Here is a 26,950-nt window from a genome sequence, read left to right on the forward strand (position 1 = left end):
GAGAAAGATGCCTCTGGCCTAATGTGTTTGTAGAGACGCTGATTTTACCCCTTGTTTGCATGGGACAGGAGACTGTAGCAGAAATTTACCCTCCTCTGCACTCATCTGATGGAAAAGGAAGGCAAGAAGAGCACCTTCATAAGATCGTTGTGAATGTGAACTGCGCTTATGCACACGAACGGCGCTGTGGTCATGGTAGAAAGCAGTCTTGCCCATGCCCAGGTTTGGCGAGGATGCCATCCCATAGAGGACAGAGCATGGCCAGCAACTGGGGGCTATGGAGGTTGCATCTGGCCCATGAGATTCTATATTTTTGCTGTGCCTTCAGATCCCCTCTAGAAACCTGTTCTTCAAATATTTGGACAGTAAATCATTCAGAGGAGACCAGCTACACTCTATTTGCCCTAAGGACAGAACAGGCAAGAAGAAAGAGCCTCCCACTCCAGCAACAGGACTTTGTTTAGATAGTAGGAGGAACTGGCCGTCACTAAAGATTAACTTTAAAACCTAACTAATTTGGGCTAATTGGAGGGAGATGAGTCTAAATCACTTAAAATTCTGAGTTAGACCCTATTTTTAAATGAAATATAGTTTTTTGCTTTCAAGCACTTACAGTGACTCAAACTAGCATGCTTTAGTAAATGAATAAGAGTGGTAATTAGCATCTTGTCTCTTTGGAGAGAAACGCAAGCTCCAGGAGAAAATTTTTTAACGAAAGGGCAAAAGTAAGCTTCAGCCTACCCCTGTCAAATTACTCCAGATTTTAAATCTGCGGGGGATCTACTAAACTGAGTATAGATTTAGGTGGCTGAGGGTGCTGGTGGATACTTTTTTCTGAGCAGTCTTTGAAAAACAGGGCATTTGAGATGGTCCAGGCATAGAGAGCACACGGCCGGTGACCTCCCCAGTTTCCTTCAAGCTCTCTGAGTTTATTTGCCTCACGGCTTAGCTTTTTAAACATAAGGAGAATCCTTTAAGCCCTTGTGTCCTAGTCTTGTCATTTATTACCACCATGTGGCAATGCTAGGGTATGAAGCCAATAAATCATTTGGATGGGAAGTGACTCCAGGCCGGATTAATTTCATTATCATCCTTAAGCAGATAGGTGTCTAGCACGGCCGATGTCTCCAGTGAGGACTGATGTTCTCTGTCCTGACAGCCTTCCCCTGGCCTCGCGGACAGCTACGGTGGTTCTTCCCTTTCCCTGCTGGAGGGGCCTGTCCTGCCTTTTCCTGTGAAGGGCAGTGCGTGGACACACCCCCTTCCTTTGTGGCCCACCTCGCGCCCCGCGGTTGCTGGGGGACTCCAAGAAGCCTGACCAGGGTGGCCCCGCCGTCTCCGCACAGCCGAGCAAGGCAAGCACGTCAGTCAAGAGCACCCAAGAAGGGCGTCTGTGGTGGTGTTCCTTCCAGACTTGCTGAGACAAACTCGCTCCCCAGACGCAGGGGGGGAAGGAGATGGCTGCCAGGTAGCAACCCTGAACTTCAAACTGAAGCCACGCTAAGCCCCCCCTCTAAGGACCTACACACGCAGGGCAGCATCCCCGACCCTAACCCTCCTCCCCTCCATTAAATTCCCTCTACGGCAGTGTGGCTCATCTCGGAGTGTGGCGCACAAACAGCAAGGTCCCCCGAGGAGTTTTACAAACTCCAACAGCTCTTGGCGAGATGACTCCAGGGCTGCAAAGTCTGCGCTGCAGGAGGGTGAGCACGGAGGCGAGTCCTTTCTCCGTAGCTTTCTCTGCTGGCTGCTCTCCAGCAAGGGCTCCAGGGACGCACCCAGCCAGGTGTCACCCGAAGCAGCTGTGCCCAAACTGGCTCGGGGAACCGCTCAGCCAAAGAACCCAAGGAAGAGGCGTCCCCTGTCCTCTGTTCCTCAAGGATAGTCTCTGCTTTGAGGGGAGAGCCTGCAGGGTCCGAAGGCCTTCTTGTGCAAACACATTTTCCTGGGACTCCACAGGCGTGAAAGACAGGCGGCGCCGACTTTCCAGGTGGCCTGGGCAGCTGCTCCTGCGGCTCCACTACCCGGAAGGGCACCCGCATCTGTGCATCTGCGCCCCATCCCCGAGCGCCATCTTGACCCTCCTTCACCCAGAAACTCTCCCATCGGCGTGGCTTGCGGCGCCCAACTCCTGCCCGTCCCTGAGTCCCTCTGCTCGTCTCCGTCTCAAGAGCCACGACGTCATTTCTGGCCAACATCGGGCCTCACCTGAACTGCTTCTAGTGACAGCTTCCAAGGGCCCCCCTATTACCAGGTTTGCTCCTCTTCCATCCATGGTCCATACCCACCATGGGCATTTCTGAGACACAAATCCCTCAAGATCCTCCAATGGCTTCTTGGGCCTATTGTGGGGACCAAAGTCAAACTCCCAACGAAGCTGACAGCGCTGCCCAATGTGTGCCTCCCCTTCTTGCCTCCCTCCCCGCTTCTCTGCCGTCCTCCCTGACAGGCCGTGGGGGATGCTGGTTAGGCCACAGACCCTGGGGCCCAACTGTCTGGGTCCAGATCTTGGCTCTGCCGCTGGCTAGCTGCTAGTACACCTCCCCGCGCCTCAGTGTACCCATCTATAAAGAGGGTTAATAACGGCGCCTACCTCAGAGGTCTGCTGTATAAAGAATGGAATAAGCCCAAAGAGGGCGCAGTGCCGAGGACAGCGTCTGGCAGGGTGAGGCCTCCATCACGTTGGCTGTTGTTGGATTGCTGGCCCTCACTGCCACGCCCGCGCCTCTCGAGTTTTAGCCGGCTGACAAGTCTTTCTGTGCAAGAACATGTGGGGTGTGCCGGCGCCCCATCCCGGCCCGGTTAAGTTCTCCTCGCTCTTCAGGTCTCCGCTTAGTCCCAGCGTCCTCCAGGAAGCTTCTCGGCTGCTCTGAGCCACAGCACTGCTATGCCGTAGGTGCTGCCTCCGTCCTCGTCTCCCCTGCCCTCCCCCCCCTTCCTGAGGCGGTAGGCTCCCTGAAGGCAGGAGCTAGGTCTCTCTTGCTCTTGCATGCAACCCCAGCACTCGGCACAGAGCAGATATTCAACAAAGATTTGGACAATGTTGCTGAATGACTCCCACGATCCCAGCATGTTCAGGAACCTTCCCTGCCTCCTTTCTCCTGTTCTGTGCAGGCTTCTCCAGCACACAGATCTCGGACACGGGCGCCCTGTACCCACCTCGGCACTCAGCCAGCATGTGGGTCAGGGGCCACAGGAGGTATGACTGAATACCGTAAACAAACAGGAAATGTAGAACTTCTTCAGAAAAAAAAAAAAAAAAGGACCCTACACAAAGGCTACGTGGTTCTGTGAACACCGTGGAGAGCCGTGAGGTGACGTTTCCCACCCAAACTGCAGGACGGAGAGCAATCAGTCGCATGAAAACAAAGGCCTCGCAGAGGAGGACCCAGGGGGACCACACACCACGACAGACAGGGATTCCTGGGCTCTTCCAAATGAGCAACTGAGAAAGCAATCTGCCAACTATGCCAGAAAACGGTGGGAGTTGTGTAATTTTTTTAAAAGAATTGTCCTGGTTTACCCGGAGATGATCTAATTGAGTCAGGATGGGGCTCGGGGAAGAAGACGTCGAGGGCTCAGCCCCACTCTTACCTCGTAATGGCCGATGGTATTTAGCTTAGTTATTCCATCTTCGAGAATCACAGATGAACTGTCAATATCCAGCAGTTCTTTTTGTCGTGTCCCCACTTGCAGCTCTGGGAAGGAAAAAAAAAAAAGAGAGAGAGAGAGTGTATTTTGTTCTCCTCTGACATTATAGTGAGAAAGTTTAAATGCTACTCTGTAATAACAGTAGCAATTATTATTTAGGGATACAGCTTAAATAAAGTGGTTAATATTTGTTTGAAGATTTGGAGATATCTCAGCCAGACAGGTAGCCTGAGTTTTGTTTTGTTTTTGTTTTGTGTTTAGGGCTTTGACTTTTAAGACTATGTTTCCCTGAAGCTTATACTCTGAGGCTAAGCCTGGAAGTAAAGCCAATGAGAACAAAATAATGTATCCTTAGAGGGACGAAGCTCTGCAGAAAATTCCAACAACAAATTTGTATGTTCCCAAGCAGGTGCACTGTGAACGGTCTCCTGTAGGTCCCTGTGTGGGAGTGCGCTGGTGGGCTCATATTCCAAACCACATGCCTCAAGCTCTTTTATGGAGGTTGCCAACTTGTGCCCTAGGGCCAGAATGTGGCCCACCAATGTGTATTTTTTGTGTGTGTGTGTGTGAACCTTCACAGTGTTTTGCTTATTACTAATGTCAATTCAGCACCAACAGTCAAAGATCAGAAAAATTCAGACTGAGTTCTCTTCTAAAAAATGGGATCATCCGATATCACTGACCCCAGTGGCCTGCATGCAACCATTGGCTGAAGCTACGGGGCACTACCCCGTTAGATGAGGTGTCCTGCCCCAGTGAAGTTGGGCCCCACCATTTCCTGGTGTCCTAGGTGGGCCAGCACCCCTTATTTTTGACAGTCGCTGCCCCTCCGGGCCTCCAAGTTCGTGAGCCTCTGCTAGAGGAGGTCTCCCACAGCGGCTCTGGGATAGGATTTCAATACGACCTAAGGCTGGCTTCGAGGGTTTGCCTTGGTTTTCCGAGGCCAGCCTTGGAGATCGTTTGCAAGATGATCACGGCAGCAGAAGCCTGACAGGCTGGGATGCTCTGCTCCCATTTCCCATCAGACTACAACGTGAAGCCTCTAGGAGACTTGTTCTGCTGCCTGCCTTCCCCTATCACGAGGAACTGATGGGCTCAAGCTCAGGAATGGCAAGAGGATGCTCCTGCTTACTCCGCCTGGCAGGACGGAGGCCCCCGGGCTGTGGGCCCCCTGTGCCCAGCTCCTGGCAGCCAGAGCCACACTGGCGGGAGGCAGCCTCACGGCAAGGAAGGTGACGGTTCTGGGTCAGGTGACAACGGCCTCCCGTCTGGGGCTGCCTCTGCGACCCCGCCTCTAACCGAGTCAGCTACCTCGGCCTTCAAGCGTCCGACAGTCCACCCAACAGAAGGAAACAGAAGAGAGGCCGAGGAGAGGGGCCTGGCGGCCCTTTCTTTGAAGCCCAGTCACATAGTTTGCGGCACCTCTGCCTGGCTTCCCGCAGCTGCCAGGCCCTGCCCCCAGGCTTCTCTAAATGGCCGTTTAGCGGGAGCTTTGGCCTTGGAGGGCCAGGTGGGAGGATTTTAATTGCCTGCTCAGTCGGGCCGCAAGTCTACATTGAGGGGAGATGAGCCTTGTTACGCTTGTCTGTCACTGCTGTGATTTTACTCTTCTTTCCTGTCCCATTATCTGCTATAAAATCCCACGACAGTCTCTGGGGAGGGCTGCAGGGAGCTCAACTTTAAAACAGTGATGAACATTTGAGTGGAGTGGAACTCCGTTAGCTCGCTCAGGCATATGCTCTCCTTTGCAGATACCAACAATGCCCGAGAACGAATTCAGAGCAGATGCTGCTTTGGGGTGGGAGGAAGGATGGAGACCATACTTAATGCAGGATGCGATTAGCAGCGAGGAAGATGACCTTTCTAGTGTGCTGGAGTTAACACCCAGAGTCTGAGCCACCCGCTAATGACACACTCCGTATCACAACAAACAAATCAAATGCCAACGCGAAATGCAACACACAGAGAGGGCACGGGGTTTACGCCTTTTTGTACTTCGTGATGCAAGGTGAATCCATTCAGTCTCAGGGTGAGCAATCTCATGAATCTGATTTACAAACATAATATTTAAAAAAAAAAAAAACCAGTGTCTTTGAAGGATAATGCTTCCTAGGAAGAATCATGCTGCTCGTGGGAGAGCCGTGCAGGCTCTGGGCCCCCAGACGTGCCCCCTGGGAGCTTCAACAAGCAGAGACTTACATGCCGTGGGCAGGGAGAAAGGGAGAGATGGTGGGAGAGACATTCACCGGGGACTGGGATGAAATAGCTCCTTCATTGCCTTACCGAGACCAATTTCATTCAGCTGAAGTCCATAAGGAGAGCCATTTTTGCTTAGGAAAGCCTGGAAAATCTTTTCTTTCGCTTGGCCTATGGTGTCACAATCAAGAACATTGACTGAAATGTTCCGACAGACATCTGCACTCTCATTTTCCGGGATCTTTTCAAAGATGACGTTTAATACCTGAAAGAATACAAACAGGTTTCCAAGTCTATTAGATAATTGCGATCTGAAAGGCATTCATAAAAGACACAAACCTTGGCGAGTCCTACTAATACCTGACAGCACATTAGCAAACACTGTGTCGCATTATACTACTTTAATCTTTTCTCGATAATCCATTCTTTTCAGGGATAATGGAAAGGAAAACAGAAAAGTGAAAACTCTCATTACAGAGCAAGCACTGAATAAATATATGAGAGTAAAACATATATACACATAAATATTCTAGAAGTGGTGACTTCTAATTTCATCCTCAAAAAAAAAAAAAAATTGGAAAAGCTTCCACAGCAGATGAGGGCAGGCTGGTGATTATCTGTTTTATTAACAGGACCACAGTGTCCCAGAAGTGAAGTTCCAGGTGACAAGAAAGGTCAGGGGGTCCCTGTATTGATCCTGCTGAAGGAGGTCACTTTTTATTGTGCAGTATTAATGATGAGAACATTTATCTCCCCCCTCCACTTCGACATCCTCAGACAGCTTCCCAAGCCCTCATTAAGACCCCGAGGTCCCCACCCTGTACTATTATTCTTGCATGAATTACTTTACATTTCAGCGCTGTTATTTAATGTTTCATCAGTTAACACTCTCCCAGTGCAGCAAACCCTCAGAATCGGATGGATGGGGGAAGGAAGGAAGGCTTTCGTGAATGTGTGAAAAGACAGAACAAGGGAGTATTTCAGAACAAACTGAAAAGCCATTTCAGGTTTACTCTGAGAACGTGCGCGCGCACACGGGCACACACACACCCTAACACAACAAAGTTTACCTACTACAGCTCCTCCGGGGAACCGACTCAGGGAAAGGCTAAGAGTATTCTGTAATTAGCATAGCACACAGTTTGGATGTGAAGGCACCGCGGTGATCGCAGAATCAAGGGTCTGGTGTGAAATGCACAGTGAACCTGGCTACCATGAGGGGATGTAAAATGATTACTGGAAATGTTTTTTAAAAATGGAAACACAATTAAGGGGAGATTGGGGATCCTTAGGATTCATTCAACTTTCAAATGGGTATAGTAACAGTACGTGCCTTCTAGTGTTGTTACAGAGATTAAATGAGATGATGCACATCACAGGCTTGGCACGGGGCTGGACTGCTGGGAAGGGCTCGATGCTGATGATGAGGATGGTGATGATCAAAGTGGTAAGTGACGGTTTCCTGTAACTTTTCAGAATCCTTACTGTGGCTAGTGTTGTGTGCCTTCCTTAGGAGACTGCAAGAGCCTGCCGAAACTGAGCAGCCAGGGCTCAGACTCCACGCCCTGTACCCAGCGGGGCGAGCAGCCGTTCTGGGGGCCAACCCCTCAGTTTCCTCTGCCGCACAGTGGGAGTCACAATGGCAACTGCCCCTGGGCTCCGGTGCTGATGAACTGAATTAACCTCAGGGTGCGGAGCACAGGGTCCAGCTGGCGAGCCCTCAGGAGATAGGATGACAGAAGGACTAGGGACATGGGAGAGGGGATTGCAAACTCTGGGAGGGTCTCAGAGGCATGTCTTCTTGTCATGGCCTTTACACCTTGCTCCCGCACTCCTGCTTACAATTACATGCAGTAAACTTTGGTCCAGTCCCAATTAAACGATTAACACTCTGAGGCCGTGGAGTCTGAACTCTGGGGTTAAGCGGGGATCTCAGCCCCGCAGTTCCCTTCTTCCTGAGAGGGTCCCTCCCTCGCCTGCAGTCTGGGCACACTGCGGATCGGGGCCAGTCACAGCCAGGAAGGGAGGCCGAGGGCCCCTCCGTGCACAAACCCAGACACACAGGACGGGACAGAAGGCCGGGAGTGTTGGCAGGAGGGCATGCGCTGGGCGGACCGTCTAGAAGGAACCAGAGTCCTCTCCCTCTACCTTCCTGGTTCAGCACATTTATCGACACCCTGCCAACTTCACTTCCAGGCACACCTATTTTAACCTTCCCAACATCCTGGCTTGGGGGCTGTGCTCTTATTATCCCCCCCCCCTTTTTTTTTAAAGTAGGCTCCAAGCCCATCGCGGGGCTTGAACTCGCGACCCTGAGATCAAGACCTGAACTGAGATCAAGAGTCAGACGCTTAACTAACTGAGCCACCAGGCACCCCCTACTTTATTAAGTAGTATTATCCCCATTTTTGAGTGAGGAAATGGAGGCACAGAGGGGCCAAATAACCTGCACCGGGGAGGCCAGTGGGCACCGCAAACCACTCAGTGACGGGGTTCTCCCCCCCACTCCTGCTCCCACCCACAGCCCAGGAACCCTGGGCCTCCAGGAGCCCTGTTTTAGGTCAGGCTGCAAGCCAAGTCCTGAGCGAGACTCCCGGCACAAACGGGGGTTCTGGAGGCGTAAACGCGGGCCCTGCCCTCACAGTCTGTGTAGACCTGCCCGTGTCTTCCCACATATGTCTGCGAGCTGGTGCCGCACAGGGGGGATGGGGGTGGTTACGCTATTTCACGGGGCGTCCAAAGATAAAGACAACTGGAAAGCACCTTTTAATCGGAGCTCCAGTGATCCCAGCTTGTTTAATAGCTTGATAGGTATTTGTGAAATCGCACTCTGTGACTACCTATAGGGCACCACTGTCTTTAACAAAAACACCTCTTTATAGGCAATAAATGTTCTACTTAAAAACATAACCAAAAGGAGAAAAAAAAAACCTTAACTGGATGTAAAATAATGTAAATCTGCCACTGCCACCACAGCTAGATGGGTGGAAACAGTAAAATGGTGTTTGATAGAGGCCACAGGGGATTCTGAGAGTCAATCCAGACACCAATTGATTCTGTATGCTGCTAACGCTTAGTGCTCCACCAGCAATTTCCTAAAGTGTAAGTGGGGTCAGGGGCTCCCAGAGTGGGCCCTAGCTCTTCACCCCACCCCAGGCTCCGAGAGCACACACTGGGCTTCGTCCGCCACTGGGGAAGATCCCCCATGGAAGCGCCGTCTCTCCCCTTACAAACCCATTTAGCCAGAATCTTCCCTGTGACCTACTCAGTGTTAGGGGCTGGGGTATAGGGTAGACCTTAAGACATAGTCGTTGTTGGGCGCCTGGGTGGCTCAGTTGGTTGAGCGACTGCCTTCGGCTCAGGTCATGATCCTGGAGTCCCGGGATCGAGTCCCGGGATCGAGTCCCGCATTGGGCTCCCTGCTCGGCAGGGAGTCTGCTCCTCCCTCTGACCCTCCTCCTCTTGTGCTCTTTCTCTCTCTCACTCTCTCTCTCAAATAAATAAATAAAATCTTAAAAAAAAAAAAAAGACATAGTCGTTGTTTTTGGATAATTCACAATACGTTTGACACACTAAAGCATCGTCTTTGAAACAGTATTTAGCCCCCAGGTGCAACAGCATCCCCCTCAGTCAGTGTTGACAGAAAATTCAAGAAGGAAGGACGGGAGAGCTGAGAGCTCTGAGCACAGGCATCAGACCATCTGGATCATCCCCTTCTGGTACTTAGCTGTGAGAGTGTGGGTAAGTTATCTCATTTCTCTGAGCCTTAACACTTCCTTTCCTTCCCCTTGCCCTCCCCTTTCCCCTCTCCCATCCCCCTTCCCCTCCCCCATCCCCCTCCCCCCCCCCCCCCCCCCCCTCCCCTCCCCCTTCCCCTCCCCCTTCCCTCCCTTCCCTTCCCTTCCTTTCCTTTTTCTTATAAACTCTACACCCAATGTGGGGCTCAAATTCACAACCCTAAGATTGAGTCACATGCTCTACCGACTGAGCCAGCCAGGCACTCCTACACTCTGTTTCTATTTAAAAGGAGTGACAAGGTTACTGAATAATGACATAATAATAGCAAATTAAGGAGTGCTTCCTGTGTGCCAAGCACTATTGTAAAGTATGTCTGTGTATTTGTATGTAAGAATCTCAGAAACCTTATCTCATAGATTCTATTATTCCCATTTTACAGATGACAAACTGAGGCACAGAGAAGTTATAGAAATTGCACAAGATCACCCAGCAAGAAAATGGTAGAAGTGGCACTCTAGCTCCATGTTCTTAAACCTTTGGTGATCCTGCCTTTTAAAATATGAAAATGTTTTGTAAACTAAGCACGTCCAAATCTATAGGATGGCAATTAGTCTTCAATACCCACAAAAGGCTAAAGTGCTCAAAAATCTATACTGATCTTTTCTCCAGAAATCTGTCCCTGAATAACTCTGGCTTTCCCTATTTCTTTGGCATAAATGTATCAACAAAGCTGGGACAACAGATATGGTTAGTGGTATATGGCCATGTAACCCAGTTCTGGCCAATGAGATAGAAAGGGAAAGGGTTTCTACTCTAACAGAAGGGAAGTGTAGTGCTAGGAGCTGTGGCAGCTATTTTGTGACTAGGTGGGAGGCTGAAGAAGAGCACAACGATGGTGACCCAGATGAGCAGATGGACCAGCCTTGGGCTGCTCACCTCCCAACTTTCTGCTCTAGAATGCAATTCCATGTTCTTACTATTTCAAGCACCATCATTCTGGTTTTTCTCTTACTTACAGCTGAATGTACCCAACCTGACAGAGCTCACTTTGTTGATGCTAAGGTAGCTAAATTCACTCAGTGATACCCATCTACTTTGCACCTGTTGTGAACAGGGCATTGTAGAATATACAAAGTAGAAAGCTAGCCCGGATTCTGACTGGGAAGTATTTGAAGACTGATAGAACAACTGTGGGATGTATACAAAGAATTCTAATACCAGGTAGAAAATAGTAGGTTAGGTAGAATGCTTTAGGGGTTCAGAGAGAGATTACTTCTAGCTTAGAGGAAGTTTTTCAAAGCGAGAGAAATCAGAGAAGGCTGCATGGAGGAAGGGACATTTGAATTGGGTCTGGAAAGGAGCTGCATGAGCAGCAATACATGAGGAGGCCTCTGGACCATGACATACTTGGCTTCAATTCTAACTGGTGAATAACAAGCTTAATCTTTTATTCAGGCTACTAGGTCAAGAAGTCTAGATAAAAAGAATCCCACTTCCTTTGGGTAGAATGGAGGTTGGAGGACTTGAAGAACCATGCTTGCCCTTCCAAAATCACCATCTGCCGTCTGAGGGTTTCCATTACTATTTATGGAAACAAAAACTGAAGACGAGAACACTGTTTTAGGTTTCTAATACTCATAGTCAGCTCTCACATACAGCATGTTGAACACTTACCATTTACTAGGAGTTGTCTTACATGCTGTGCTAATTCATTTAATCTTGCTCTGTGCATTTAATAACTGCTCAGTGAAGTGGACACTATTATTAGCCTCACTTAACAGATGAAGAAACTGAGACAGAAGGAGGTTCAGAAATGTGTCTGAGATCACAGAACTGCTGAGGGTCATCACTAGGATGTGTCCATACTTTTAGCAAACCCAAAAGGCCAATCAAGGTGATAAACATCCAACGGCAGTCCCAGTCTGCCTGAGATTCTTGATAAATGCTCTTAGAGCAGACAGGGTGGATGCAGACAGCCTCGAAGAGGAGGCTGAACCTCCCTGGCTTGGCTTGGCACGGAACCCCGTGGAACGCACTCAGTCTGGAGGACCCCGTGGGCTGGTGCAAGTACCACCCACTGGCATTTTTATGGAGCTCACATTCACCCAGAGGAAAGAGGACCTTTCCCAGCCTCTACCACAGCCTGCTGTGGCCACGTGACTACACTCTGGCCAATGAGATTAAGCAGAAGTGTTCTGTGGCAGCCTCTGGGAAACTTCCTCAAAAGACAGCTGGTGACCATCTGTCCCATTTCCTACAGCCCTACTGATGTCCTGCTGGCTGGAATGTGGAAGAAGGCTGCGTGAGGGGTGAGAAAACACTTTAGACCATGAGGTGGCCTGAGGACAAGAGACTGGGGGCCTGGGTCTGTGAGGATGTCCCAGAGCAGAGGCACCCACCAGCAGCAGACTGCCCACCGCAGAACTTCATGTGGGACAGAAATCAACTTGCCTGTTGCTTGAGCCCCAGGTAGCTTGCGTCTGTTTCCTGCAGCAAAACTGAATCCTAATGGATTCAGTAATGTGCCTATTACCCAGAAGGGTTCTTGGAAGGGTATTTGGAAGATGCATGGCCCAGAACCCAGAGAAAGGACCAGATGGGAAGGACCTGGTTCTTCTGTAAGCAGGTCACAAACCAGCCCTTTAGGTAGGTCGTTGCTCAGATTTATCACTGTGGTCTTCTGTTCACATCTGTCTGGTGGGATGCTGTGTGCAGATTGTAAACACACAGATGGAGGGATTATGGGTAACATTTCTAATAGTAACATGAGCTTTTAATGACACTGGATTCAGCTAATCAACTCCCCGTATCACCCATCGTCAGTGAATCACCAACCAGGAAGAATGGTGACAGGACACTGTGCTTAGTAGATCTTACAGTTGATGACAAAAACTGCTCAGACAAGAAAAACGATTATAAATAAATGATGAGAACTTCTCTAGCCATCTGACACAGATTATTTTCTGACCTCATAACAAGCATACAAGTTTAGGTTTTATGATCACCTGTTTCTAGATGAAGAAACAGGTTTAGAGAGGCTTGGTGACTTGCCCAAGGTCACTAACAGCCCATTAGTAAAGGGGTTGAGCTCGGATTCACACCCACGACTGTCTGACTCTAACCCCACACCTCTCGTGCACTAAGCTACACAGTAGCTAGACGTACAAGACGTACAAGTATGCAGATTCACTAGCGGCTTTGCCCACCACTCCTTCACACAGCTTGGTGGTTTAAGGTATCAAGGAGATAGAAAAAAATAAGGCCGTGGGCGGGGGAGTGGGGAGCTGGCAAGGTGACTCAAAGGCAGGGGAAGAGGCATTTCCCCATACGTTTTGCACACTTTGGTGGGGAGAGGCTGATCCAGCTACCTTATTAACTCCTCAACCACCTTCTTGGCTTGTAAGGGCAGAGATGTTGCTGCATCCTTTCTGTGGTGTCTTATAATACCTAGAAAGTAATTTTAAAAGAATGTATTACAAGCCAGCCACTTTATCACAAAAGGTCTTAGGCCAATAATTGCTTTCATTATATAAAACCTATAAAATATATTTTTCTAATTTCATATTAGAGCCAAATGAAGGTCAAGAGAAAAGTCTGGGGGAACCTGGGTGGCTCCTTCAGTGAAGCGTCTGCCTTCAGCTCAGGCCATGATCCCAGGGTCCTACTCAGTAGAGAGCCTGTGTCCCCCTCTCCCTCTGCCTCTCTGAGACCTCCTCACCCCCCCGCGCTGGCTTGTGCTCTCTTGCTCTCTGTCAAATAAATAAAATTTTTTAAAAAAAGAGAGAGAGAGAGAAAAAATCTGGTTCTTATACCCAAGTGGATTTAGAGGGGGTTTGGAGTAAGAGAGAAGAACACTGCTTCCAGAGGTTCGTAGAAGCAGCCTGAGCCCAGAGCTGCAAGTGCAAGGCTCAGAAGCTTCTGAGCTGAGGTTTTCCTTAAGCTGGAGTTGGCAGCCCTGGGACGGCTACCGGATGCCCCCTGCAATGCTGCTCTTGGCTGCCCTACATCCCCTCTCCCCTCCTTTTCCTTCCCGCAAAGACAGAGAGCCCAAAGATTCCTGGATCAAGGAATTTTGCTTGCCCCCCAGCAGAATAATGAGGAAGGAAGGCCTTTTCCATCTTGAAGAAGAAAATTAAGTTAATGGAGAGAATTTCCTCAAATGTAAGTTTCTGTCATAAAATTTCTATACTTGCTAGCATTTGCTAACATTTGTTCATGATAGAGTCAAGTAAGAATCTGTCTTATTTAGCCCAAAATGACTGGTTTCAGTACTTTCGGCTTAATATGAATATGTCACAGTTTGTTTTTTGGCAAAGCACGCCCATAAGTTTCAGACTGATGTAGAGTGATGAGGCATTTCCACTGGTGTGTCTCCAGAAAAAGAGGAAAGAGGGCCAAGGCTTTTGGGGTTTTAGGGTTTAGGGGGAGGGCAGATTCTAGTTCTTTTTCTTATTATGTCAGGCTCTAGATTAAGAGCTGGCAAACTTTCTGTAAAAAGCCAGATAGTAACTATTTAAGACTCTGCAGCCTATACGGTCTCTGTTACCTCTACTCGACTCTGCAGTTGTAGCAGGAAAACAGCCATAGACAACAGTCAATGAATGTGCATGGCTGCATTTCAATAAAGCTTTATTTATAACAATAGACCGCATGGCCACATTTGGCCCACAGGTTCTTGTTTGGTGATCCCTGCTCTAGACAATGGTGACTTCAAATGGAATGCTGACTTTGACAATGTCAAAAAAAAAAAAAAAAAAAAGGGAAAAAATGCCTTTTATCTCCACCACGATTTGCTATACAAGTTACCATTCTCTGAGGAGTAGAAGTATAAATAAGGATCCTTAACAATGAAATAATAAAGTCACATTTGAGCTATAAAGAAGGAAATTAAATACCTTTGTATTTAGGTAACTAAATTATTTTCTAATCCCAAGATTATGGGTATGAGAAGAAAGGGTATGAAGAGGAAAGTCATTTCAAGCACTCATTTAATGTTAATTTTTCATTTTCCACTGCTTGCCATCAACTAGGGAATGACTTACCTAAATGATTATAAAAAAATGGTTTCACTTCTTTGATCAGGAAGCTCAGAACAGTAACTATGAAGTTAGTAATGGTTTCGGTATTATTGCAAGTCATAATGGAAATGATTTGCACTATGGTAGAGAGAAAAAGAAAAAAAAAAATCCTAAGAATTGTTAATTAACTTCACTGTTTCTCCACAAATGCTAGGAGTATTAAAAACAAGGTTGCTGAAGTGCAAACATCAGGATTTAATGAACAATGGGATGTAATTGAAGTAACAGAGAATGACTTAATCGGGACAGTGGGTTGTTTAATTATGGGGATAATGGATCTTCTGAAAGGGACAAACTAAATGGAACAGAAGGAGCTGGGGAGTGGTGGGGAGAGCCGCTGTGTTCGAGGAAGCGTGGAGACGTGAAACTCTCATGAGAGGTAGTGAGCACTCTGTTACCGAGGAAATATTAAACAACAGGACTGTCCCCGAAATGTAACGACTGGGTGCAAAAAGACCCAGTGGGGCAGGCTGGCAGAAATCGTCAACAGACCATAGTGCAGGCGTAAAGATTTCTACAGGCATGTATCTGCGCTTTTTCTAAGAATTTCTAATAATCTTAAAGACTTTCTTATAGATATGAGAAGGAGGGCAATAATATGTTTGTCAGAACACTGTTTCCCAGGGTGCCAAGATGCTATCTCTCAGATACAGCAGATTGGCAGGCTCATTTCCTGGGTTTAAGAGTTCAAAAAACCATTTCTCGCTTAACTTTGATTATAAGTCAACCTTCTCTTGCTAATTCAGCACACTTGCTACGAGTTATTGGGTTTTCTCATCTCCTCTTGAAAGTGAAGCCCATGTCCCTTCTCCCGTCCCTTCTAGCGTGTGGTGTACTTTCCTGGAACTGAAATGCTCATGCCTTCCTTAGCTCTCCCAAAGTTTCAGGCCATCTGCTCTGAAATCACCCTCGCAACACAAGACAGGGTGCACATGAGGCCGGCCCGAGATTCTCCAGCAATGAAATCGAACATTGCCTAAAATGCTGCAAAGGGAGAAAAACCACGGAGCAATCAGGCTTATTCCTGGGCCAGCTGTCAAATCTAAATCCCCTGATGTTGGAGGAAGGCAGAGTCCTGCGTGTGCGTAGGCCCTCCCTTATGCGGGCATTCAGGGGGTTGATCACGTCAGGGCAGGCTCTTCACTGACCGCCAGCCTGCAGCGCCGTGATGGAGGAGGGTTCTTGCCATAGTAGAGCAAGTGTGACTGTATGGAGCTTTGCTCAGATTTGAGGAAAGACAGAGGAATTTTCCCCCCAGGAGGCACGGAAGGGTTACTTCTCCAAGCCCATTTGTCAGTATAATGATTTCATGTATAAGGAATTGTACATTCCTTACATGTTCTTCATGTCTTCATGTTCTAGAAAACACCCCATACCTCAGGGAGAACATATCCTAATCTTAGAGGTGTGAAACCTAACTTTCAGGCTGTTATGTGAGGTGCTATGTTTCTGAGAACCGAGCCACACAGGAGTTTGGGGCCTCTTTTAAATGTGTCCCTGTCATGGCACCAGGGTCTGGCATTTCAAGTTACTAAATGTGGCTGCTCTTGATTTTTTTTCTTTCCTTGAAAGAATTTACACACACACACACACACACAGAATTGAGTTTGTTCAGCATACCTTGGTTTTCAATTACATAAACCACCTCAGGCAAACTTAGAAAATCAGGATAGTAAACCACTGGGTATACATGACTGGGGTGGGGGGTTTGGAGGGAGGTAAGAGAGAAAGAGGGAGGAGAGAGGGGGAGAGGGAGGAGAAAGGGGGAGGGGGAGGAGAAAGGGGGAGAGGGAGGAGGGAGGAGAAAGGGGCAGGGGGAAGAGGGAGGAGAAAGGGGGGAGGGGAGGAGGGAGGAGAAGGGGAGGGGAGGGAGAGGTGAAGGGGAGGAAGGAGAGGGAGAAGCAGGGAGGAAAGGAGGAGGGAGAGGAAAGGAGGAGGGAGAGGAAAGGGGGAGGAGAGAGGAGGAGGAGGGAGGAGGGAGAAAGGGGGAGAGGGAAGGGGGGAGGAAGGAAGCAAATTGTAATATGATGGTTAAGACTGGGGGAACTTGCCTGAAAGGAAATGAAAAACCTTAAATTTTTTATATTGACCTTCTGCTAACATTTTGTCACACAAGCATGGCCCAGATCATGTGCCTCCTCTGGAGCTTCTAATATAACCATCTACCATGAAACAGGTTGGGACAGGTACAATAAAAGGCATTAAAAATCATTTTTAAAGCAAGGCCCCTAGAAACCAGTGGCCCACCCCTTTTCTAGTCTCTGTCTACTGGCAAATCTGCATTTGAAAAGCAAGATTTATCTGGATTTCTAAAATCATAATTTCCCGTTAGCCTTTTCCCCAGGGGCTATGAAGGAAAAAAGACGCCAAGAGTCAACATGAATTCCTTCAACATCAAGAAACATTTTGATGACAGTTGAGAGTTAACAAATCTGAAACACATGGTCTTAATTGACTGTGAAATAATGTTTCAAAATGAAAGGCGGAAAAAGTGTTGCCATGTAAAGCATTAAAAAGGACTCAAACCTCAAAAGCGGCTTCAGGCATTTGACTTCTTGCCCCACTCCCAGTCTGGTCCTCTCCTTTCCTCTCCTTCCTGTCGGGGTTCACATTTTCATGAATGTGATTCCCCCAACCTACAGACACTCGCCAACGTCTCTCTTTGGGAATCTGTGGGGCTTCCAAAATGTTTCAAAGTAAAAGCATACACATCTTTGGAGTGGGACCAAGGCCCTGCATTTGTCCTCCAACAATCGTAGGGAAAGGTATCAACAGGCCCTGATGCAAAGTTTGTCTTTCACTCTCCAAGATACCCAGGGGCCCTCTCCACACATGCTGTACATCCTCGGTACTACCTGGGGTGTTTAAGAAATGTCTGTCTATGCCTGGCCTTCGTCCCCAGCAGTTCTGATTTCATCAGTCCCGACGGAAGACCCAGGCATTGGTTTGTCTGGATCTGCATTTCTTTTTCCTTTTTTTAAAAGATTTATTTCTTTGAGAGAGAGAAAAAGAGAGCGAGAGACAGCATGTGCGGGCATGAGAGCAGGGGGAGGGGCAGAGGCAGAGAGAGAGAGAGAAAATCCCAAGCAGGTTCCATGCCCAGCATGGAGCCCGATGCAGGACTCGATCCCACAACCCTGAGATCATGACCTGAGCCAAAACGAGGACAGGCAGAGGGAGAGGGAGAAGCAGACTCTCCACTGAGCAGGGAGCCCGATGTGGGGCTCAATCCCAGGCCCCTGGGATCATGACCCGAGCCGAAGGCAGACATTTAACGACTGAGCCACCCAGGCGCCCGGCAGTCAATGCTCTTAACCGCTGTGAGGCCGCCATGAAACCCGCACAGTGATCATCCTCCCCATTTTACAGGCGAGGAGCCTGAGGCACAGGGAGGTTTGGAAACTTGCCCCATGTCACACAGATGGGCAGGGGTGGATTGCAAGTGTGCCCGGCCAGAGTCTGTGCTCTTCACCGCTGCATGCTAGTTTGAGAACCACTGCTCCTCACCAGCTCGGCCATAGACAGTTATATACACAGAAATCAGAACATAAGAAATGTTAACTTTCTACTCAGGCTCCTGGCTCGTGGATGGCCGCTGAGCAGGGTACTGTCTTCAGCGGAGGGTAAACTACATCTGGCAGTGACCTAGAACTGGAAACAGCTGCTGTGGACTATTCTCCCACCAGAGCACATAACCATAACACAGCCCACAGCGACATGGTGCCTTCTCCAATTAGGGAATGAATTCCTCTAGGATGATACCACGGGTTTCGCCGTCCAGAGCTAAGCCACAGGAGACTCAGCCCCCTTACTGAGTAATCCCAAAACCCCACTGTCTTTTTTCCCTCCTCCTCCACTAACAAGATTGTGAAGAAGCCCCAAGTCTCCATAAGGCTAAGGATCAAACCAAATGACAGCGATCTTTTTCCCCAGTCTCTATGAACGGAAAAGCACAGAAAATGCCTAAGTAATTTTGGAGACACTTGTCACGCTTGGCCCTCTCTCTACAATTCGTGAATGTGCAAGAAATTGGTCTCTCTTCCTTTAGGAAGGGAAGGGGGTGGGGGTGGGATGGGGATGGCTGAAAAGAAGTTCTCGAATGGGTGAAACCCTCCGGCAGCCAGGCAATCATCTTCCTGTAGTGATTTACAGCGTTCCTCTAAAAATATCTATGAGATCACAGAACATTAAGTGCGTGACACCAAACATTTGTAACTAATCCATGAAAATAAAGTAAGGGTGTCATATTGCACGGGGAACACAGTGGAATTTGTCTTGTGTTATCGTTCTAAAATAAGACGGCCTCAATTTGGTTGAAATATATCTTCACACATTGTCTTCCAAAGCAGAGCCGTTTGAGAAATTCTGATTGCAATTATAAGTGCTGAATAGGGAGTGCTTTGCATTTCCTTTGACGATGCTGAAAAGCTATAAGCTATCCTGATATTAAAATCTTTGGAAATTGATGAGCACCCCAGGCATCATTACAATGCTCTCCCCCCAACCAAGTAATTAAAATCTATTATGTGAACACGTGTTAATATTTTATCAACTACTGTTTTTAATTAACTCATCGTCTGAGGCCTCCCGCAGTAGGAATGACATCGCTTTGTTTCAAGTGACCCCCCTGCCCCCACCCCGCCACCGAGCTCCCAGCCAGGCTTCTTTCCGGGGCTGGGGGGAGGCTTCATCGCGCACATACCACAGTACTGAACTCTGGAACCTGCCACAGCAGCCAGTCTTCGTTCAGGGTGTACAGGGCTTTGCAGGTGATTACATCCACGGGACCCTTGTTTATTTTCTGGTTCAAAGTCGTCACCAGCAAATAGAACGGCTCTCCAACAGTTTCCTTGGAAGAGACACAAAAGGGAAAGTCAGCTGTCTGCGGAAGCCACTGTACTTTCCGAAGAGTTAAAGTTTCAGTTTATGGCAGTGCGACAGGAGGCAGGAGGCAATGTTTTCTAACAATCAACATGAGACTCCCAAGAAAACACACACTGCTCCGCTCAGGATCGGGCGCAAAACTCAGGAGACGTGGCCTCTCCCGCCAGCTGCGCAGGCGCGCGCCCGCGCACACGCGCGCGCGCACACATGCACGCGCGCCCGTGCCCGCGCATAGACTCCCAGCATTTACAGTCCACAGCGACAAGAAATCCTCAGCGGATGGTTCTTTTATGTTTCAGCTTCTATATGGCAGACTGATGCTCATCAGCTGGCTAATGCCTAGAGTAGATGCGGAGGTTTAACCTTCGTTTGTATTCCTATTTAATTGCCTTTTTGAGCAAACCAAAAATAAATGGCATTTAAAAAAATACACAACAATTAGCCTTGGTAACCAGAATAAATGTCAGAACATTTTGTAGACTTGCCAAGGAGGATGCTTTTTGGTGTTAAGAGGTTCTAATGAAGGAAGTGGCCTTTAGTGACCACAACCTGCAGCCATCCCGGCCAGCTCGCTGTGGTTTGCAGAGCTGGGCGTGCCCAGACACCCCTGGGCACCTCGTCTGTGCACCTTGGCTGGTACGCGGCCACTGATGCACTTGAACTCCCTTCCCTGGACCAGAGCCAAGTCCACTGCTTGAAGGCTTGTCCCCAGGATCCGGCCCATCCCGATGGCGTCTGTCTCCAAACTTCTGCCGTGGGCACTTACTCCTCGACCGGGGCTCGCCCGCTCATGGTTCATGAGATGCCTCAAACCTGTAGCCACACTGCACTTGCGTGGACTCTGAGCGGCTCCCGGGGGAGGCTTGGGTGTTCTGCTGCCATGGAAGCCGCCCAGAGCATGCAGCCCTGGGTCGGCCACAGCACACGTGCCAGGTAATCCGTGTCTACAATCAACGGACATTAACCAAATATGTGGAAGAGGGAGAGCTAGGGCCAGAAGCCAAACCCTCCGTGATGAAGAGGCCAGCCAAGCGACTGAGGCTGGAAGCACCGTTTCCAGCCAAGCTTCACGGCCTAGCTTGCAAAGGAGGGTTCCGTTAGCTCTCTCCCCTGCTTTGCCCTGACCAAGTAAATGGAGACCTCATGTAAGACTCCTGGCATCCCCCCTCCCCACCGCCTGTCCCATCCCCTCCCTGCAGGAACATGTGCTCTCCCCAGTCCCAGGGCTCCCTTCGGCCCCCTTCTGCCACCCCACTCTCCACTGGCTTCCCGTCACTTTTCCCATTACCTTTTCTCATTGAATCCTCTCATTTAATCCTGTGAGGTAAGTATCGTTATGACCATTTTGCACAGAGGGGGAGCTGGGGCACACGGAATAGCTGTGATTTTCCCCTGATCCCACAGCTGGCGTGGGATAGTCACCACTTTTCTCTTCCCTGCTGACATATCCTTGAGTCTCTTCCTTAGTGTAGGACAGAGGTGGAATGTTCGAAAATTTCCCAGGTGGGGAGAGCGTTGGGACCAGCACCTGACATTTTAATTCTTATGGGAAATATCCTTTATTTAGTGGTTCACAACCACACTGCTCTCTTCTCTTTCCCTCTGCCCTCTGGGGTAATGTCCCGACTGCAAACCCAGAACTTCTACTTCTCCTTTTCCCTCCAGCACACATCAGAGACAGGGGTGAGTGTCCTCGTGAGCCTTGTGGGCTGGATGGGCCACCAAGGGTGCAGTTGGGGGCCAGGTGGGCTCTGCCGGGCTGTGTGGAAGGGCAGCTACAGACTCACTGGCTCTGTAGTCAGGAATTCCCCAGAATTCTCCAGAGTGCAGCCAGACTGAGAGAAGTGATATTTTGTCTTATACTGTTACCCGCACCCACGGTTCTAACCCTGGGTGATCATTACCAGAATTCCCTGGGGCTCCCATAAAAAATTCAGATGCCTGGACCCTCCATTAGACCCACAGAGCCGGAACGTCTGGAACCGAGGCCTGGGCATCTGTGGTTTGAACACCTTCCCAGGGGATTCTGATATGGGGCCAGCTTCGAAAACCATGAAGTTTCTCTGTCACTATGGAACACGAGTCCTCAGTCATACCTGCTGGGGGCTTAGGTGTCTTACAGAGCAGGGAACACTCAGCTCCTCGGGTGGCTGGCTGTGGCCAAGTGCACCTGACCGGACCACGCCTACCCTCCCTCTCCTGGGATGGGAACTAAGCTCGGCCCCTTCACCTTCCTTTCCTTTGTGAGACCAGACTCTGGCCCTGGCTCAGCCAGAGGCCTTCATGCCTGTGATCTCGATCCATCCCTAAATCCTCCCTAAGCCCATAAGAAGGTGCCTGCCTCACTGGGGAGGTAGTAGCTAGGAGCTCTCAAACCCTGGTGCCATCCCATGCCCGCTGTGGGATCTGGCGGAAGGCACATCCATTCTGCGTGCTCCCAATCCCCCCAGTGCAAAATGGTCATAACGATCCTTACCTCACAGGATCAAATGAGAGGATTCAGTGAGAAAAGTAAGCAAAACTCTTCACATAATATCTGGCATGCTCAGTAAAGACAGTTGGTATTATTACTTCACTCACAGAGCCCTGGAAGCTCTGAGGAGGAGGTTACCTGGGGGTCACAGAGCTAGTGGCATCTAGGCAAATGTCTGTGGGACAGGGCAGGAGGACCAAGGCTGTCCGAGTCCCACATCTCCTTGGGCACCCGGTGTGGGAAGTCAGACCCCCTGCACCAGAGGGGATTTTTCCACAGAAACTGAAAGCATCTCTGGCCGGCTCACAGTCACTTCCTCCTGGTAAGCGTGCCACCCCTCACCATCTCAAGTGCTCAAGATACTCTTGAATCAGCACTGCAAAAGCTTGACCCAGAATCCTCTGCTTGAGGAGCCGTTTGGGCTCAGGGCCCAGATTTTTGGAACATCTCACCCATTTAAGGCTCAAGGGCAGCAAGGGCAAGTCTCCAACCACAAGATCCCCCAAGAAAGAGCTGGGAAGAAATTTAAAACCGGTGACTAGGCTCTTCATTCCATGAGTAGATAACAGTTGCCCAGAGGAAAAGGGCCAGAGACACACAGCTAACTGGGGCTGAGATGACTTTAGAGCCTGAACCTGCTGCTTCTAACCAACACTCCTAGTCCAGTGCTCTTTCTACTACCCCAGGATTCTCAAATGTAAGGCACATACAATTACCCGGAGGAGCTTGGCAAACGTGCATTTTCGGGCCCCACGGCCCGGGCTTCTGATTCAGTGGCATTGGTAGGGCAGGAATCTGACTTCCAAGACTAAGACCCAGAACTGGGTGTGGGTCCTGCCGCTTCTGTTTAGATGCAGTTGTGGCTGAAGCAAGGATGGTGGGAAGCGAAAATATTCGCCCCAGAAATAACTGCTCAACACCTCCCCAAAGCGTATGATGATTTATACCAAGTAAACAGAAAATAAGGCAGATTTCATTAATCTTAATAAATGGGTAGTGCCTTGGGAGAGGAAGGTGTTGGTAAAAAAAAAAAAAAATGTTGTGCATCTACTTGTAAGATTGCATTAAACATTAAACTAAGCACAGTCTATTTAAAGTGCTGCTCTTGGATCTAAACTTAAGTAGCACTGTTACAACCTGTGGCATATAGCAGTGTATCTTATTCAAAGCTTAATTAGATTTTGGAACTAGCTACAAACACACAATTAGGCAGTTTTGCTGGAATCTGGATGGCTGGTGAAATTAAAGAAGGATAAGAACCTTCTGTACCAGGGGCCTCAGAGGGGCTGAACGAAGATCGGGTTCAACAGAACACTCTTCTTGTCCTATTAATATTTTAGAACAGTACCGGTCAACATTTATGGAGTGTTTACTTGGTGCTAAGCCACTGCCTCCATTTTCTCCTCTAGGCTTCAGAGCGGCCCTAAGATAGTCTTCTTCCAGTGCTCCAGGCTATAAACCCAAGGCTCAGATAGGTGCGGAAGCCTCCTCTAGTGAGTGACGGGGTCCAGATGCAGACCAGGCCGTGGACTCCAAGACCCACTTCCTTACCCGCTGGACCCACGCCAAGTTGGCATTCAAAAATAATTTTAAGATTCAATCAGACTACAACCACATTCATGCAATAACCGCAACAAAGGAAACTCGAGGGATGGGTGGCTCTTTGGGGACTTGCTAAACAAACGGAATAATGTGGAATGACTAGTTAGAACTGAGTTTAATTAGCTTCCAGTATTAGTAGGTAAATGGGTATTTCCAAGATGCTTCAGAGACCCTGCAAGCATTGCGTTCTCTTCAATATCTGAAATACCCCTTCCACTCAGCACATTTCCTGGGCTCTGGTTGTCAATTAATGATGTCAAGGTGGGCTCAAAAGTCAATGGTATAAAATTTCAGTTATGCAAGATAAATAAGTTCTAGAAATCTGTTGTACAACATTGTGCCTACAGATAACAACGCTGTTTTGCACCCTTTAAAAATCTGGTAAGAGGGGAGGTTTCATGTTAATTGTTCTTGTTTTGTTTGCAATAAAGTTGTTTAAAAGAGAAAAACATCTAAATGAACTGCATTTGCATAGGCCAGTTACAGCAAAAACAATTTTATTTTCCCCTCCACGTGCTCCTAGGAAGGACCATGTCTAAAAGAGGTTAAATGCTGACACCATGGAGTGCTCAGGACTTATCCTGGCAAAGACATCAGCATCTGCTAAAAATAACCACCTATTGTCTTACCTCTGACACTACCAAGGGAGGTGACACTTACCCGCAGAAAACCAGAAAGGCAGACAGACATCCAGTTTGTGAGGAGTTTTTCTACCACAGACTCCGTGCGTCTTAGCATGAGTTTAGGCTGCATGTTACTGGACTGTTCCATCAAGTCCCTGGTCAGCACCTCCAGGATGCTGGTCAGGTAGACCAGCTTGGTTTGCAGTGCAATGGTCAAGAAGGAGGCGAACAGACACCTGTTGAAAAATAGAGCCTTGGTTACAATAGTCAAGACATCAAAACAACCCAACTGTCCATTAGCAGATGGCCAGATAAAGAAAATGTGGTATATGTGTGTACACACACACACACACACACACACACACACACCAGAATACTGTTCCGCCACACAAGAGAATGAAATCTTGCCATTTGTGACAACATGGATGGATCTTGCAGGCAGTATGTTAAATTAAGTCAGAGAAAGACAAATACCGTATGATCTCACTTATATGTGGAATCTAAAAAAAAAAAGAAAAAAGAAAAATAACCAAACTCATGGAAAAAAGAGATCAGATCTGTGGTTACCAGAGGTGGAGAATGGAGGGGGAGTTGGAGGAAGGTGGACAAAATACAAAAACTTCCAATTAAAAGAGAAGTAAATGCTAGGGATATAATGTATAACATGGTGACTACAGTTAACACTGCTGCATAATTTGAAAGTTCCAAGAGAGTAAATCTTAAAAGTTCATTTTTTTCCTTTTTTTTTTTTTGTAGCTGTATGAGATGATGGATGCTAACTAAACTCATTATGGTCATCATTTTGCACTAGGTGTAAGGAAGATCATTATGCCGTACACCTTAAACTTCTACAGTGCTATATGCCAATTCCATCTCAATAAAACGGAGAGAGAGGAAAAAAAAGAAGATATACAGATGACAAAGAAGCACATAAAAAAAGACCCTCGGTTAATGAGGTTAACTATCAGCCATGGCTAAGTTGATGCTGATGGGAGTTTCCACGGAAACTGAGGGGCAGTGGGGTGCTCTCCTGTGGGCATGTGTGTTTTTTTAATGTCTTAGGTCAACCACCTTTGTCCTCAATTCATAAAAACCATGCACCAGTGTTCACCCCAGGACATTTTATGTGTTTTCAGCTCTTAGACTTTAAACTAGAGTGGTAAACAAGAAGTGAATGTCTTTCCCAAATTTTTAGGTGTTTTAAAGACAGAAAATAGCACTTCTGCTTTTTTGATTCAGGACTCATGTTTTTTCTTGGTGTTGGGGTTTTTCAGGGCTTTTTTTGTGGGGGAGGAGGGTATGTGTGTGTCTTCAAAACAGAATATGTGTTGGGGTCGTGTGATCCGAAGTAGAGTTATCGTGGCCTCATGACCCCGACCAGACGGCCTCTGGATAAATCCACGTTTTCAAGGGATGTAGATACCAGGTTCAGGTTGCAGTTTGGAAATAAGGAGCACACGTTTTTATTTTCTCTATTTAAAGACTTTCAAAATATAAATAAATTGACTAATACCTGTCCTTCACTGAAAAGTTCTTCTGCTTCTCAAGGGTGTGGATGACAGTAACAAGGAAACTTTTATTACAAATCAGGGCATCCAAAGCTGTGAGACTTTCATTCTTGTCAGTGGCATCTCTGTTCTGGAAAAAAAAAATGAATATGATATGATACGATATGACATGATATAATATTAGAAACTTAAAGTTAGGAGGTAGATCCACAATGGGTTTTCCAAGACAATGATTTAATACTGAATCCATGATTCCAAAAAAACTCACAAAAATTCAATAATGAAGATGATGATGACAATGAGGACACTATGAAAGTCAGGCAGTCATGGGCTAAAAATGAAAACTTATAGACTTACATGCATATCTTCAGTGAAGATGTGTGTGAAGCCACCTGACTGAGAGGAAGGAGACACTTTTATTATTCATAACATCCAAAGGAAATGAATAGTGTATTTTTGTTACAATACCCAAGTCCGTTTTAATAAAGTAGAGACACTGTTTGCTAATCTGAAGGGCCCCTGGGCTTATGTTCATTTTATATCCTCTAATACATAATAAATAATTATTCAGCTCTCAAGAAGCACCGGTGAATTCTGAAAGCCTCTAAGAAGAATCATTATCATCACTGCATCAGTCCCATTTTTAGTGGAGGAAGGCATCTCACACTTTCAAAGAACAGACTCAAAAGTGAAAGAAGTGGTAAAGAAGATCATGCGAATGTGCAGACCCCTCCTTAAGCAGTTTGCCCTCTCGGGATAAATACTGAGTTGTGTCCGTAAGTTTTTACAAGCCTTAGCTTAGTAGTATCCACTGTCTCAAGAGACAATGTTATGGAGACGGGGTGAGCTGGGTGGTTAAAAGTTAGAAATCTGGAGCCAAATTACTTGGGTTTCACTCTTGGTTTTAGCACCTACTGGTCACATGACTTTGGGCAAGTTATGTAACCTCTCTGTGCCTGACATTGCTCATCCTCAAAATGAGGACACCACCGACTCCCATCTCCTAAGCTTGGTGTGAAAAGAAAATGCACACGTGCACAGTAAGTTCTATCTCAGCTATGTTTATTGCTTTTATCACTAACTTATGGCAAACTAGATCACAAAGTTATTGTCCTGCTGGCTTCTACAATTATTTTTATGTGCTATGCTATGTTGCTCCTGGATATAGACTTTTCAATTCGAGTTTCCCTTTTTAAT

At 47.8% G+C, this 26,950-nt stretch overlaps 2 protein-coding genes across 3 annotated transcripts in view; one reads left to right on the forward strand and one right to left on the reverse strand.

Annotated features, from left to right (window-relative positions):
• The window catches only part of CEP83 (centrosomal protein 83), a 150,503-nt gene extending 149,923 nt beyond the window's left edge, over nt 1-580 (forward strand). The window contains exon 16 of the mRNA XM_034987838.1: nt 69-580. Coding sequence (XP_034843729.1) covers nt 69-78 — 10 coding nt within the window. The 3' untranslated portion in view covers nt 79-580. The remainder of the gene's footprint in view (nt 1-68) is intronic.
• PLXNC1 (plexin C1) overlaps nt 1-26,950 on the reverse strand; it is a 141,915-nt gene that overhangs the window by 18,204 nt on the left and 96,761 nt on the right. The window contains exons 18-23 of one of the 2 annotated variants that reach the window (XM_034987834.1): nt 26,111-26,149; nt 25,759-25,883; nt 24,283-24,481; nt 19,366-19,512; nt 5,935-6,112; nt 3,595-3,698 (exon numbers count right to left, since the gene is read on the reverse strand). In XM_034987834.1, coding sequence (XP_034843725.1) covers nt 3,595-3,698; nt 5,935-6,112; nt 19,366-19,512; nt 24,283-24,481; nt 25,759-25,883; nt 26,111-26,149 — 792 coding nt within the window. The remainder of the gene's footprint in view (nt 1-3,594; nt 3,699-5,934; nt 6,113-19,365; nt 19,513-24,282; nt 24,482-25,758; nt 25,884-26,110; nt 26,150-26,950) is intronic. The other variant, XM_034987835.1, reaches the window with a different exon arrangement.

Source organism: Mirounga leonina, unplaced genomic scaffold (assembly GCF_011800145.1).
Source record: "Mirounga leonina isolate KUSES-001 unplaced genomic scaffold, KU_Mleo_1.0 Mir_418, whole genome shotgun sequence".
NCBI lineage: Eukaryota > Metazoa > Chordata > Mammalia > Carnivora > Phocidae > Mirounga > Mirounga leonina.